The 13,989-nt window shown below is 39.8% G+C and overlaps 1 protein-coding gene across 1 annotated transcript in view; it reads right to left on the reverse strand.

Moving 5' to 3' along the window:
* Positions 1 to 393: 393 nt before the first annotated feature.
* Positions 394 to 13,989, reverse strand: part of LOC128687417 (dnaJ homolog subfamily A member 1-like) — a gene marked incomplete at its 5' end in the record, with an annotated part of 31,597 nt that continues 18,001 nt past the window's right edge. Inside the window, 5 exon segments of the mRNA XM_053774884.2 lie at positions 394 to 1,694; positions 1,912 to 2,077; positions 12,556 to 12,674; positions 13,428 to 13,582; positions 13,739 to 13,861. Of these exon segments, the coding sequence (XP_053630859.2) occupies positions 1,544 to 1,694; positions 1,912 to 2,077; positions 12,556 to 12,674; positions 13,428 to 13,582; positions 13,739 to 13,861 (714 nt within the window).

A 13,989-nucleotide genomic window follows, 5' to 3' on the forward strand; every position in this document is an offset into this window, starting at 1 on the left:
AAGGGATTCAGGGAAATCGGTTTTTATATAGCCAGACTTGAGTCCTGGAAATGGGAAGTACAATGCCTGCACTCTAAAGGAGGGGTTCGAGATATTAGCAGTTTGGAAGGATATGTGTATTTTTACACGTATATGCTTCTAAACTGTCGTGTTCTGAGTACCTCTGCAAAAACAGTGATTATGTATGAGTGAGGTGAAAGTGTTGAATGATGAAAGTATTTTCTTTTTGGGGTTTTCTTTCATTTTGGGTCACCCTGCCTCGGTGGGAGACCGCCGACTTTTTAATAATAGTATCAATTATTTACAATTTTTTTTATTACTAAGCTTTCTGGCTCTCACGAAGTCTCTCCATTCAACTTGCTAGGCTATTCAGGTTATGAATAAATATGTCAGTGAACCAGTGATACGTCTTAATATTTGCCTGTACAAGTTGACGTGATAATCTATTGGTAAATAAAAAGTGAGGAAATAATACAAGGCTGAACAGAGCTACCCTTTCATAAGATATGTGGGCTGCTATTTATGCTGTATGACTAAGTTTTAAATACAGTACATTATACCCAAATAAAGTTCACCAAGAACAAAATAAACATAAAAATTTGTGAACGAAATTTCTACCTTACATAGAATATAGGTATAAAAACTAATCATGGCAAAAAAAAAAATGAAAAATTACTTTTATGAAGCCAAAATCTGAATTGCATTCTCTCCCCCTCCCATAATTATGGTAATAGAAGATCCAATCCCTTCAAATTATATCACATTTTAGTCATACAAAACAACTCCAATGTTTCCTAACAAAAAAAGTATATTGTAAATAAAGTTAACAACTTTTTCTTTATATGAAGTCTTGTCTGAAAATGGTCGATTTTTTAAGCACATTACAAAACATAGGCCAACTGCACATACACAAATTCTTGTACAAGAAAATTTGGATGTGAGAACCATTTTTTCCCACCTATTAGGGGCTGATTCTCAGATCCCTGCCCTACCTTTTAACTTGCCACTTGCTAGATGTGGGCCCTATTATAACTGCTCTTTAAACTATGCAAGGAGCCAGCCTCTTCTTTCTCACCAAGATCATTCCACTTTCCAACCACTAGCTTAAGAAATGCTTCCTAAGATCCTGGTGGTTCATTCTATGTCCCAAATTTCTTCTTTCTCACCTTTCAAAAAGCCTTTGACTGTCTACCTTACCAATTCCAAGTATGTATTTTGTTCTGTCCAGTGCTGTTAGATCCAATTCAGTTAGCCCCTCATAATTTTTGTTCTCTACCTCTGAAATAATGTAGATGTACGTACACGCGTGTGTGTGTAAACATAACAGTACAAATAAGGGTTTCATGTTTTATGCAGTTACAATATTTGGCTTCTAGTTAGATCTCATATTTGCTCAAGTGCAATTAAGACATTAAATAATCCAAAACTCTTTCAAATCGCTTTTCTCATTTCTTGCACAGTATTTCTTCTAAGTTCAGATTATGCACACATTACTTCAGTGGAGTAGTTCATAGAGTAAGTTTTGTACACAAATTCAGATACTCTAACTAGTCTGACACTGAACATGTTGCCTTCCACCATGATGATCATCCTCATCCTCATCATAAACAGAATTGTGTCGACGATTGCGTTGTGACCTGTCCATCTCTATTAACTGGCATTCTTCAACTTCATCTGGTATCATAATCTCAGGCCTATAAAGAAAAAACTTATTTTTATTATGACAGTAGAAAGTTTCTTTTTATGAATTTTAGGGAAATGAACCATGCAGTATCTGAATGTGTTAAAGATTTAGCATATGTTAAGCACTTAACCCAACAGGGGTTATACAGCACTGATCACAGGGCACAGATCAATGTAAAACAATCAGCAAAAACTATGTAATTTAATTTTTCAACAAAACTTTCCTACCTTTTGGGTAAAATCTTTTCAAGCCTGGAAATACGATCCTGTGGTATGTGTGATGGGAAGTCTACGAGGAATTGAATAAGCAAACGGCCCTTCTCAAAGGGATTCTTGTACTGTGGCATGCCTTCACCTAATACTGCTTTAATTTCCCCATTTTTTATTACCTCACCTGTTAAAGAAAATAGAGATCACAGATTATTACAAGAAAATGAAGTAAAGTGAAGAGATAAAATTACATGCGAGAGGTAAGGGAAGAACAAATAAACAGCCAGTATAAAGAATTGTTAAACTCAGGAATATACAGCCTCTCCTCACTTAGCAACATACTCATTTACCGACCACTCAGATTTACGCCCAACTTTCCAACCAGTATGCAAACCTAAATAATGTATATTAGAGCCGATTTCTTCTATTCTGTTTATTACAGTTTATTACGGTAAAACCCCTCTTCATGGGGGGGGGGCTCCTTGGAGTGGTGAAGAGGCTCTTGGTCTGAATTATTAGACTTTTGGTCTCCTTCCTCAGACTGAACCTAATTACCCCCCACTCCCCCTTCCCTATCCCCTACCTGTTTTCAGCCTTTGGGATTCTCCCCACATGCATTCTAGTCCCTAGGTAGGGGGACGGGCACTGTGGTCCATCCCATTCCATTGGGGTTCTTGGCAGTGTAGTTTTCTGGGGAATCTGGATCACCTGGGGATGTCCTGTTCCCTCTCTGGTCCGGGGGGAAAAGGGAGGGGTCTGGCTTTGGGCGTCTTTTGGGTGATGGGTGTATTTCTGGAGGCTGCCTTTCGGATTCAGGGGGTGGTGGCCAAAGAAGGTATGCTTTGTGGCAGGGGTCTGGCCGCCCTCTCTTTTGTCCACTGAGGTGGCTTGGCAGATGTGAGGTTGCTATCCCGGATTGCTGGTTTACTAGCATGAAGGGTAGGGTATGGTACGAGTTTCATGCCACATCTGCACTGCTTGCGGTGCTGAGGTCCTCTTGGGTGCAGAGGGAGATTTATGGCCCTTTCATTCCTCCTAGTTCCCTTTTTTCTTTTCTTTTTTCTAAAAAACAAAACGAAAGAAGTGACATAACCATGGAGTTCTCAATCCAGGAACCTGCTCCACTGAGCCCCTTCCTGATACTGCACCCTGTTCCGACCCTGCCTTGTTATTTGACCACTCTCCAGACATTTCTAATGTCCCTGTATCTCCTGCTGGGCCGTTTTGACACCTGCTCCAGGTACAGTGGACCCCCAGATTAAGACGTCATCGGATTAAGTAACTTTTTGCGTCAAAATATTGGCTTGGTTAACGACACTGAACTCAGTCATTCGTCCCGAACATGTCCATGTGCCATGAGTGGCCAGACATTCAATGTACAGCCAGTGAGGATGATTCCACACATACATGTGATACATTTTGTATTCCATTTTTTTTAGTGCTTGTAACTGCTTAATAAGCCACCATGGGCCCTAATTAGGCTAGTGCCAGCCCTTTGGTAAAGAGGGTGAGAAACACTATAGAATTCAAGAAAAAGTTTGTAGAAAGATACAAAAGTGGTGGTGGTAGAGGGTGGTAGTGATGGTGGTACACCAGTCAGGGTACTACCCCACACACCAGCCAGGGTACTTCACACACTAGCCAGGGTGCTTCCCCCACACACTAGCCAGGGTACTTCCCCACACACCAGCCAGGGTACTTCCCCACATACATGATTTGAGTGGGACTTGTGCATGAGTGAATGGAATTATCACAGCTTATTGCTTGGGAAGCATTGAAAATCGAGTTGGGCAAATACAATTATGTTAGTGGGATGGTTTTTGAAGGACTTGCCTAGTATGGGCCAACAGGCCTGCTGCAGTGTTCCTGCTTTCTTATGTGCAAACATTTATGGATGAACATCACACTGACACAGCTGTTGCAAGCCCATGCTGGCAACATCTAGAATGACAATGTTGTGTCCCATTTTAGGGAAATCTTAGAGATGCCAGAAACAGAGCTCTCTGGACAGATATTTAGTGCCACAGGCATGCAGTGACTCAAGCTGGTCCTAGTGGCATTAAAAAACAAAGAAGGGAAGTAACCCCAGAAAAGGACTTGGTACCTGAAGTCTTTATGGAAGGGGATTCCCCTTCCAAACAATAGTACACCTCCATCCTCTCCTCTCCCCTCCTCCCGTCTCATTACTCATCAATAAGTCTTCAATAAAGGCAAGTGTCATTTTATTAATATTTTACTCTGCATGTCTGATTGTTTTCTGTGTAGGGAAATGTATATTTCATGTAAAAAAATTTTTGTTTAATACTTTTGGGTATCTGAAATGGATTAATTGGATTTCCATTATTTATGGGGAAAATTAATTTGAATTAAGTCAGATTCGGTATAAGACACTCTCTCTGGAACGGATTAATTACATTATCCGGGGGGTCCACTGTACTGGGGTTCCGCCTGACTCCTTTGATACATCTGACCTCCACACTGCTTTGACCAGGCTTCCAGTTTCTCCCTCTACGGTGCAGCAAGTTTTGGATCGGCTGCCCATCCCACATTGGACCAACTCCAGTCCCACACCTAAATGCCCAAGACCATTAACTTATGATACTACTTCGCTTCCTTCTCATTCTACTCAGAAAAGACTGGCACGTCATGCACACCCCCTACATGCTATGTTTCAAAATATACAATGGACTAAGTTTTTTACTCTATGACTGACTTCCTCTACTGCCTATCTTTACAACCATAGTATTAGCAAGGCGCTGTATAGCCCTTGTGGCTTAGCGCTTCTTTTTTGATTATAATAATAATTAGCAAGGCACTTCTACACCATGTCAGTAGAGATATATCCTTTCATGTTCTCAAGAGCAGTACACACATCATGGTTCAGAATGCTAGCCAAGCTCACGATCTTTCTCTCCTTACAACCATCAATGCTATTCCTGTAACTATTGAAAAAACATCATTCCCTCAATTCTTGTAGTGGTACTGTCATTCTACCCCATACCATTGTCCAACAAAATTTCCAGACATATGGTGATGACATTCTGGAACAGCTTGAGCTCCAAGACCTCCCAATCCTCAAAGTAGTAGACTTATGTCCTCCCTGCCCACAGGCAGAAACGATATCCTTGCAATGTAGCTCACTTAACTTTTTGACTGTAATGAGCTTCAGTCCTCTATTTATATTGCGGGACACCGTTTACAAGTTCGAAAAGTGATCCCTACACCACAACAGTTTAGAAATTGCTGGTGTTATGGTCATCCAGCGAAATATTGCAGGTCCATAGCCAAATGCCCAGTCTTTGGTGCTGAAGACCATACCAATGTCTTTAGTCTACCTCCCTCTTGCCTTAACCCTTTCAGGGTCGGTGCCATACTAGTAGGACTTGTACGCCAGGGTTAATGCCGTACTAGTACGTGTAAATTCTAGCGCCTTCAAATCTAGCAAGAGAAAGCTGGTAGGCCTACATATGAAAGAATGGGTCTATGTGGTCAGTGTGCACAGTATAAAAAAAAAATCCTGCAACAGTGCATAATGCGAGAAAAAAAAAAAAAACTGACCATGTTTTTGCTTTAAAACAGCGATTTTGCAGTGTATTTTCGTATGGTATTTATGGTTGTACGTATTCTAGTTTTCCTGGTCTCATTTTATAGAATGGAAGACATATTACAGAAATTGAGATGATTTTGATTGGTTTCACAATGCAAAGTAGCAGAAATGTTCGATTTTTGCCAAAGTTCAAAAGTAAACAAATCATGCCAAGCGTCCAATACATGCCAACTGGCGAGTCTAATATTTTTTCACGAGTGCGCTGATATTATTTATACCATTTCTACACTAATTCAGTAGTCTGCATAACAGAAAATCTTCTATTTTTTGTGAGAATAAAAATTCAAAGTGGAAAGCAAAAGAAATGTAAATGGGGCCTGGGGACGTGACTTATGAACAGAGAAAAATTTTTATTTTAGTGTCAGGAATGCCTGTCTTGTTTATTCTGGACCCTATTTGGAAATTGGCATCTTTTGAAATTTGTGTGAAATTGGCAAAATTGCCAATTTCTGACCAGTTTATTGGATAGCTGAAATCCATAAATGGGTGGTTTCTTGTACTCAATCGATAGAAAAAATAGAGTTCTAGCGAAATAATTATGATTTTTGTTGACTGGTACATTGGAATTGGCTGAAAATTGGGCTCAAAGTGGGCAAAATCCCCGATACATAAACATCGTCGAGACCACTAACTTCGCGAGAGCATAATTCCGTAAGTTTTCTATCAAATTTCATACTTTTAGTGTCATTATGATCGAGAAAAATTCTCTATCATTTCATGATTTTTTTTTTTTTTTTTTTTTTTTTTTTTTTTTTTTTTTTTTTCAAAAAATTTTTGACCCTGAGAACAAGTTTAGGAAAGGGCCTCTCGGCCCTGAAAGGGTTGTCACGAGGCTCACCCACCTTATTATTGCCGTTGCCAAGTTTACTTAAATGAGCATGAAATACGTTGTCTCAAAGAGGCAGAAGGCTTCCTGTATGCTATGGCAGTCTCTCATCTATGCCTCCAAGGGAGACTTCCCCGTATTTCTTATTCTCGAGTTACTAAACGCCCCCCCCCCCACCTCTGGGGTCCCAACTTCCGCAGCCTCCTCTGTGGTCACCCCTTCCACAGTCACCCGTCTCTAATTCTTTTGTTGTCCTGGACTCGGAGGTCCCTATCTCAATACCTCCTCACAAGTCCCCCGAGTCTACAAGACCTCGTAAAACAACAACTCTCCATTGCCCCTCTACTTCTCAGAAGTCCAAAAAATCCCCATTGCTCAAATCTCCTTTAACCCCTCCTTCCCTTCTACCTCCACTTTTTCCTTTCCAGTCTCTAACTAGTTCTTCACCTCTAACTGGCTCTGTTACAAGTGTGGAGGTTCATCATCCTCCTCGTACTGTACCTTCCTCTCCTGTCCCCTCCCAAGTTTCTTCTCCAGGTCCCTCTACCTTTGTCCCCCCACTACTTTGGTACAGTCCGCTATCGCCCTGATCTTTACTCGCCCTCCTCCTTCCATGTTCAATATTGTCTCCCATACTATGTCCTTGTCCTCTGATACACTTGAAGCTATCTCAGAATATATTGATAAAATTAGACCATTGATGGACACCAATCCACCTCCTCTTCCTATTCACTCTTCTCCGTCTGCACAACTCCTTTATTCGTGGTATTCAGCTGGAGGTTTTTCTCCCTCTCCATGTTTTAAGGGAGCATGTGGGCAATTTTTCGCGTGCGCTCAACCAAAAATCAAGAAATTATGGAAATGAGTTATATATACCGAAAAATAGCTTAACTCTTTGGCAACACAATGGTACAAGAATCAATGTTCTAAGAAGTTTCTAAAAGAAATTATAGTCATTTATATCAGGTATGGTAACGGCGATGTAGGTAGCGCGTCTGTTCTCAACCCATGTATTTTTTGGAATTTTTTCCTTGTTTTTTATTGCCTTTTCTTTGCATTATTCTTTCTAATATAATAATTGATTATTTGGCATCATATAAGAGTAAGTGGAGCTATCAATAGACGTCTAGCCTATCAGGAAGCACCTGGGTACACTCGGCAGTACTCCCCCTCCAGATGGTGCCAGGTGAAATCACTTCATTATTACGTTTATATCAGCTTGTATATCAACTATACGGCTTATTTATCTATCAGAATTGATCTAATATTATATAATAAACACTATAAATAACAAACAAACATGTTATATACTCTACACTGAATAAAATAGGCCATAATATGGCGAGAGTCCACCAGCAGTATTTCGATATAAGAGTTACTCCTGGTTTCCATGTTGTATTGTTTGGTCTGTGATAGAAAACGGTATTTTGAAGAGAATAACTGCACTAGAACATCAATTTACTTAGAAAACCATTGAAACAAACGCGATTTTCGCGAAAAAAAAAAAAAAATTTGGAGACGGTGGGCCGGCCGGCGTTCCAGGCCTATATCTCGGAAGTAACTTTTTCACTTATTTCGCTAAATTACACATTATTAATGATTGTATTGAAATGATTTTCACTGACAATATAAAACAAAGTGTGTTTGACTATTTGCGGCTTCTTTTTTTGGAATATATCAAATATTTTTTATTTTGTGGGAGGTAAAAGGCAGATATTTTGGTGAATGCCAAAAAGTCTATCAAATGTATTTTTTTTTTTCCATGATAATAAGATATATTAGATGAAACATGTTCCTCCAAAAGTCGTGTCATATGTATTCTAACAGTTAGGATTGTCGGAAGTGCCACTCGAAGTGCCATTTTGTCATACCTTGCTGCCATATATGAAGTCATTAAATATTTTTTTTCTCTGTTGTTTGTTGGCCAATCATACAAACTTTCTCACATTCTTCTACATATGAACCTCTAAATGTACACCAAAAATAAAAAAAATTGGTTGAAAAATAAAAAAGTAGGCCGCAATTTGGTCGAACTACCCTTAAATACGGGTACTCCCACCCATTTTGATCCTCGCACTCATTCTCTCTTGCATCGATCTCTTGGTCTGCTCTTCAACCACAGTAGACTTCACCTTGTGTGTCCTCCCGGACTTGCATGACAGCGATCATTTTCCAATCATCCTTACTTCTCCTCTGTATTCATCACCTCCTTGTAGCCCATGCTGGCAATTTGACCAAGCATGCAACTGCTTTTAGCAAACATCCATCTTTGTCCTCCACTGACGAGTATTTACACCTCTTCTCGACCTCAGTTTTAACTGGAGCTTCATATTCTGTACCCCAAACTTCAGGCAGGCATTCTCAGAAGTGCATGTCTTGGTGGTCTCCTGCTTGTGCTCAAGCAGTACGTCTGGAATGCCCTGCATGGGGCAAGTACTGGTACAATAGAACCACAGACTCCTTGATTTTAAGCAGGAGAGAGTGGTCACTCTCAGTGTCATCTGTGTAGCTAAAAGCACTTGCTGGTGGGATCAAGTTTCTGCCATCACTTCAGCTTCCTCTGAGTGCAATCTGGAAAAAAGTACGGAGACAGTGATAAATACTCTTCCAACCCGGCTCCTGTTCTTCGGGTTGCCGGTGTCAATATAGCAAACCCTCTTGACGCTGCCACCGAAATTGGTAATCATCTTGTCCCTATCTTTCAGGGGCTTCATCTATGCCCCTCGTTTCGTTCCTCAAAATCTGCCAGAGAGGTAGAGCCCTTAAACTTTTCTACTGTCAGAGAATCTTATAATGTGCCTCTTACACTTATGGAACTGGAGGCAACACACACAGCTTGCCGATCGTCGGCAGCTGGGCCTGACAGCATTCATATTTGTATGCTACAGCATTTACGTCAGTCAGCCCTTGCAGTCCTCTAACAACTAGCCTTACTTGGTCACAGGGAGTTCTTCCCCAGCTGTGGAAATTTGCCATTCTTCTCCCTTTCTGCAAACCAAGTACTACGGGACATGATGCCTCCCACTATCTTCCTACTGCTCTTGCCAGTGCAATTTGCAAGGTGATTGAACGTCTGGTAAATAGACATTTGATGTGGTATTTAGACAACAGTCTCTCCACTAGTCAATATGGCTTTCGTAAGGGCCGTTCTGCCACTGACCCCTTACTACGCTTAGATACGCATGTTTGTAATGCTTTGCCCAATAACCACTCAGTTCTCGTCACCTTTTTTGACCTGAGAAGGCATATGACAACTTGGAAGTATATCTTTGCCCCGGCCCTCTCCTTAGACTTTGTGGCAATCTACCACCTACAATCTACCCCCTTTCATTCTACGTAATGCCTCACGCACGTTCCCCCACACTCGCATCTTGTTCTTCACCTTCTTATACCTCCCTGGCCAGCGAATGAAATTACCGCCTCCCTTCCTTCATTGATATTTAAAAGTTCCTCAAAATATGCCTGCTATCTACCCAATACCTCCAGCTCCCCATCTATTAACTCCCCTACTCTGTTTTTAACTGACAAATCCATTCGTTCCCTAGGCTTTAACTTGTTTAACTCGCTCAAAAAATTTTTCTTATTTTCATAAAAATTGGACAGTGCCTCTCCCACTATCACCTGCTCTCCTTTTGTACTCTCACCACTCTCTTCACCTTTCTTTTACTCTCCATACACTCTGCTCTTCTTATAACACTTCTGCTTTGTAAAAACCTCTCATAAGCTACCTTTTTCTCTTTTATCACACCCTTTACTTCATCATTCCACCAATCACTCCTCTTTCCTCCTGCACCCACCCTGCATTTTTAAAAATATTCCAACCCTCTGCAACCCCCCTCCCCCCCACTACTCATCCTTGCACTAGCTCACCTTTCTGCCAATAGTTGCTTATATCTCACCCAAATTTCATCCTCCCTTAGTTTATACACTTTCACCTCTCTCTTACCTGCTGTTGCCATTTTCCTTTTGTGTACCAGTTATCAGTATACACTGTATAATATATGCCCCTTACCAAGACATGGTTCCATCATTGTTCTAACCACATCACCAGACACACCCAATAACTTCCTGGTATCCTGCAATGTATTACTTTCAGTGTACACAATAATAACCAATGCAAGACCACTATAGCAATCACAAAGTACAAACAACTTTATACCAAAGTGTTTCCTCTTGCTTCGTATATACTGCTTGAATGACAGTCTACCTTTGAACAAAATCAAAGACTCATCAATAACAAGTTTCCCTGAAGTGATAAAAATACATACTGAATTTCTGTTTCAGATACATAAACACATTCCTAATCTTGTATAACCTGTCTTCTGTCAGGCCTGGTTTTGTCTGAGAAGTGTAGCATACATAATAGTAGCACAAATCGATTCACTTGTTTTATATCACTGAAAGATGAGGTTTCAATCAGGCAGTCTGTTGACCAGCATGATTTGACACTGTGCTTAAACACGTGGCATAAGCATTATTGTGGCCGAGATACATCTCGGCTATAGTTGTCTCCTTCCACTGGTGTAGGCATGATCTTGGTGAAAGAATTGTGTCTGCCATGGTGTAATCAAAGTATGTGTTGCCCTCCCTGACAATTTCCATCAGGGGTTTGTCGAAGAATAACTCGAAACATTCTAGTTCAATAGCATTGTTCCCAAGTGTACAAGATGGCTGTATTCCACTTTGACTTTCATGAGTGATGAGGATTGGGAACAAAACTGGCACCTTCCTGCCAATCCTGGGTGCAGTCTACTGGTGGGTACTGGACATTGACAGGTGGTTGTGGTGGTGGTTGTTCTGGAGCTTGGTGTGGTGGGTGCGTGAGGGTGGGCTTTGTTGTAGCTCAGCTGATTCAGCAGTGTGGTTACCAGCATGAGGCGCCGATGGTGCATCATGGCGCATGGCACCACTACCATCTGATGACGCATGCACATTTTTCATCCCCACTATAACAATATCTTCATTTTCACTATCTGTTCCTGTTGCATGTCCACAGGATGTACTCCTTCCCCTAGGAATAGCATACGGCACACTACCAGAGTGCAGGTAGCGTCGTAAATACCGACGCTTCACTGGGGAATATTCCACTTCACTCTCGCTACTAGAAATGTTTTCAAGAGCTTGGATATCACATTCACTATCACTATCATCACCACTGCTCACATCCGAGTCCTGGACATGGGAAAATACGAGTTTCCTCTTTCATTCTGGTACAACTTAACATGAACAAGACACCCCAGCACCAGAGGTGGAAGGTTGAGGGTCGTCTGGGTTTTCTGCACTATTACCGGTACCATGTTCATTATTTTCAGTCACTAACTTGTCAAAACCATGAAATTCTTCTTCACTGACACTTCCATTGGCGTCTGAACTATCACTTGGGAACAAAAGTCCCAATTCTCCGTGGAGTGAGGAGTTTCTTACCACGAGGCATAGTGAACAAGGCATACTAAAATGGCGTTCCCACAATGCAATGTGGGTGCCCTGATTTTTTTCCTACTGCACACACTGACCACGCAGACCAATTCTCACATGTAGGCCTATCAGCTTTCTCCCGCTCAATTTGAAGGCGCTAGAATTTACGTGTACAAGTACGTGACCGGCCCTCAAAGGGTTAAAGTATACACTGAAACCTCAACTCAATGGATTAATTTGAAAATATTGTGCTCAAATGGACAATTCTGAAAAGAAAGAGAGAAAGAAAAAAAAAAAAAAGTGAATGATGTTGAAACTGTTTGTTTCTTTTTTGGGTCACCCTGCCTCAGTGGGAGACAGCTTAAAAAAAACAATCATGGGTTAGATAATGGCTGATAGGAAAAACATCAGCATTAATAACAAATTCTTTGAAAATATATATAGAATTTTACAGATTTTCAGGATCGGGTAAACCACACTACCACTCATTTTGTTAATAGAAATTACTATGCACTTTACTACACGTATTACAAATTATGTTTTCCATCAAGCACCACCATAACATTAACAGGGGTGCTAAACTCATAGGCAATTGGGTTCAATTCAAGGAAGGATATCATCAAATTCCTAGAATCAAAAGCCTCTCACCAGCATCAAGAAGTCTCCCCTGAGAGGGTTATTTGAATTATATCATCCTCACATTTCTACCCAGACAGCTATTAAATGTATGTTAGCAAACATTTCCCTCTAAGTCACTCACCCTTGGTGAGAAATTGCCAATGTAGAAAAAATGTTTTAAAAATATCTAACTTACCTGGAATGGTACTTATAACAATAATTCTGTCATCTAATGTCTTTATAGGTTTCTGGAACCCACACAAAGCTTCAACTAAGAATATGTGCATCTGCATAGTGAGGTCATTGTTCACCCGTCTGTTGGGAGAAGAAAGTTTGATGCAACAGAAATTTTTCAATAAACTAATATTTTATATCCTAGCATCAGCAATAATATTAAAATATTCAACATTACTTTTTATAACCAATTTTAAAAAATCATTACAATAAAAGCAACCTGTAAAAAAATCTAAATTCTAAATGCTAGAAACTGTGTCCAATGTTAAATTCAGAACATTCCAATACTTCTAATCCTAAGAATTAGCTAAAGGATTTAAAAAAAAAAAAAAAAAAAAAAAAAAAAGACATTTCCAAACTATAAAGTTGCAGAACCTTTATATATAACTTGTACCAGAGCTAATTCTTTTCAGTTATGACTGGAACAAGTGTACATGATGAGCACTAAATATAATCTGATTTAGAACAATTTGGCCCTAAGTATTTTTTTGCCTTTATACAGGGAACACAAGGGTAATGTTTAAAATTACCCCCTAAAAGATACAGGAATATCCTGAAAAAGCTTAAACACATGAGGTAAAGATATGAAATGAGATGGATAATTAAAAAATAACTTTACATAGGTGTTAAAAATATGATAACTACAATATTTCAAACCTGTTGGTTCAAAATTCAGAAAGGCAAGACTACCAGCTAATTCAGTCCCTCCCCTTTAACTTAGAGTTTATTGCAGTATATCAGAAATTATTGTAGAACACCTAATCAGTGTCAAGTTTGATCATCCACTGCCTAATTATTAAGTTAAAATGGCAATACTGAAAATATATGACCAACCTGAATACTGGATGTTCCTTTTCATCCAACACAATGATGATATCACCTGGTTCTAAACCTGGTTCTTGGTCCCCTTCTCCAGAGAATACCACTTTCTGACCATCCTCCATACCTTTGTCTACATGTACCTCTAGGATTTTTCTGTCTTTAACAACCTTGAATTTAAAACAAAATTAATGAGCTGAAGTAACTTTACAAAAATTACTTTATATGAACCAATTTTATGTTATTTACTATGGCAAGCAGAGCCATTCTTAACTATCATGTCATTAATAAGTCATTAAAGCAGATGTTTTTGCATTTGAAACTACCTTTTTTCCTTCACAGTTTTTACATCTATCTTTGGGATGAATACGCTCGCCTTGGCCTTGGCATTCTCCACACATACTCTGCACTTGTGACACCATACCAGGTCCAAGCTGCTGGATTCGCACCTGAGAGTTAAGAGATAGAAAGCCTCTTTAATTACCACTGCACTGCCTATTAAATTTTGCAAAAAAATGAGTAAAGTATGCTTGTCAAAAAAGCATATAAAAATGGGTAATTTTGAATTTTGAAAAAA

Source organism: Cherax quadricarinatus, chromosome 40, assembly GCF_038502225.1.
Source record: "Cherax quadricarinatus isolate ZL_2023a chromosome 40, ASM3850222v1, whole genome shotgun sequence".
Taxonomy (NCBI): domain Eukaryota; kingdom Metazoa; phylum Arthropoda; class Malacostraca; order Decapoda; family Parastacidae; genus Cherax; species Cherax quadricarinatus.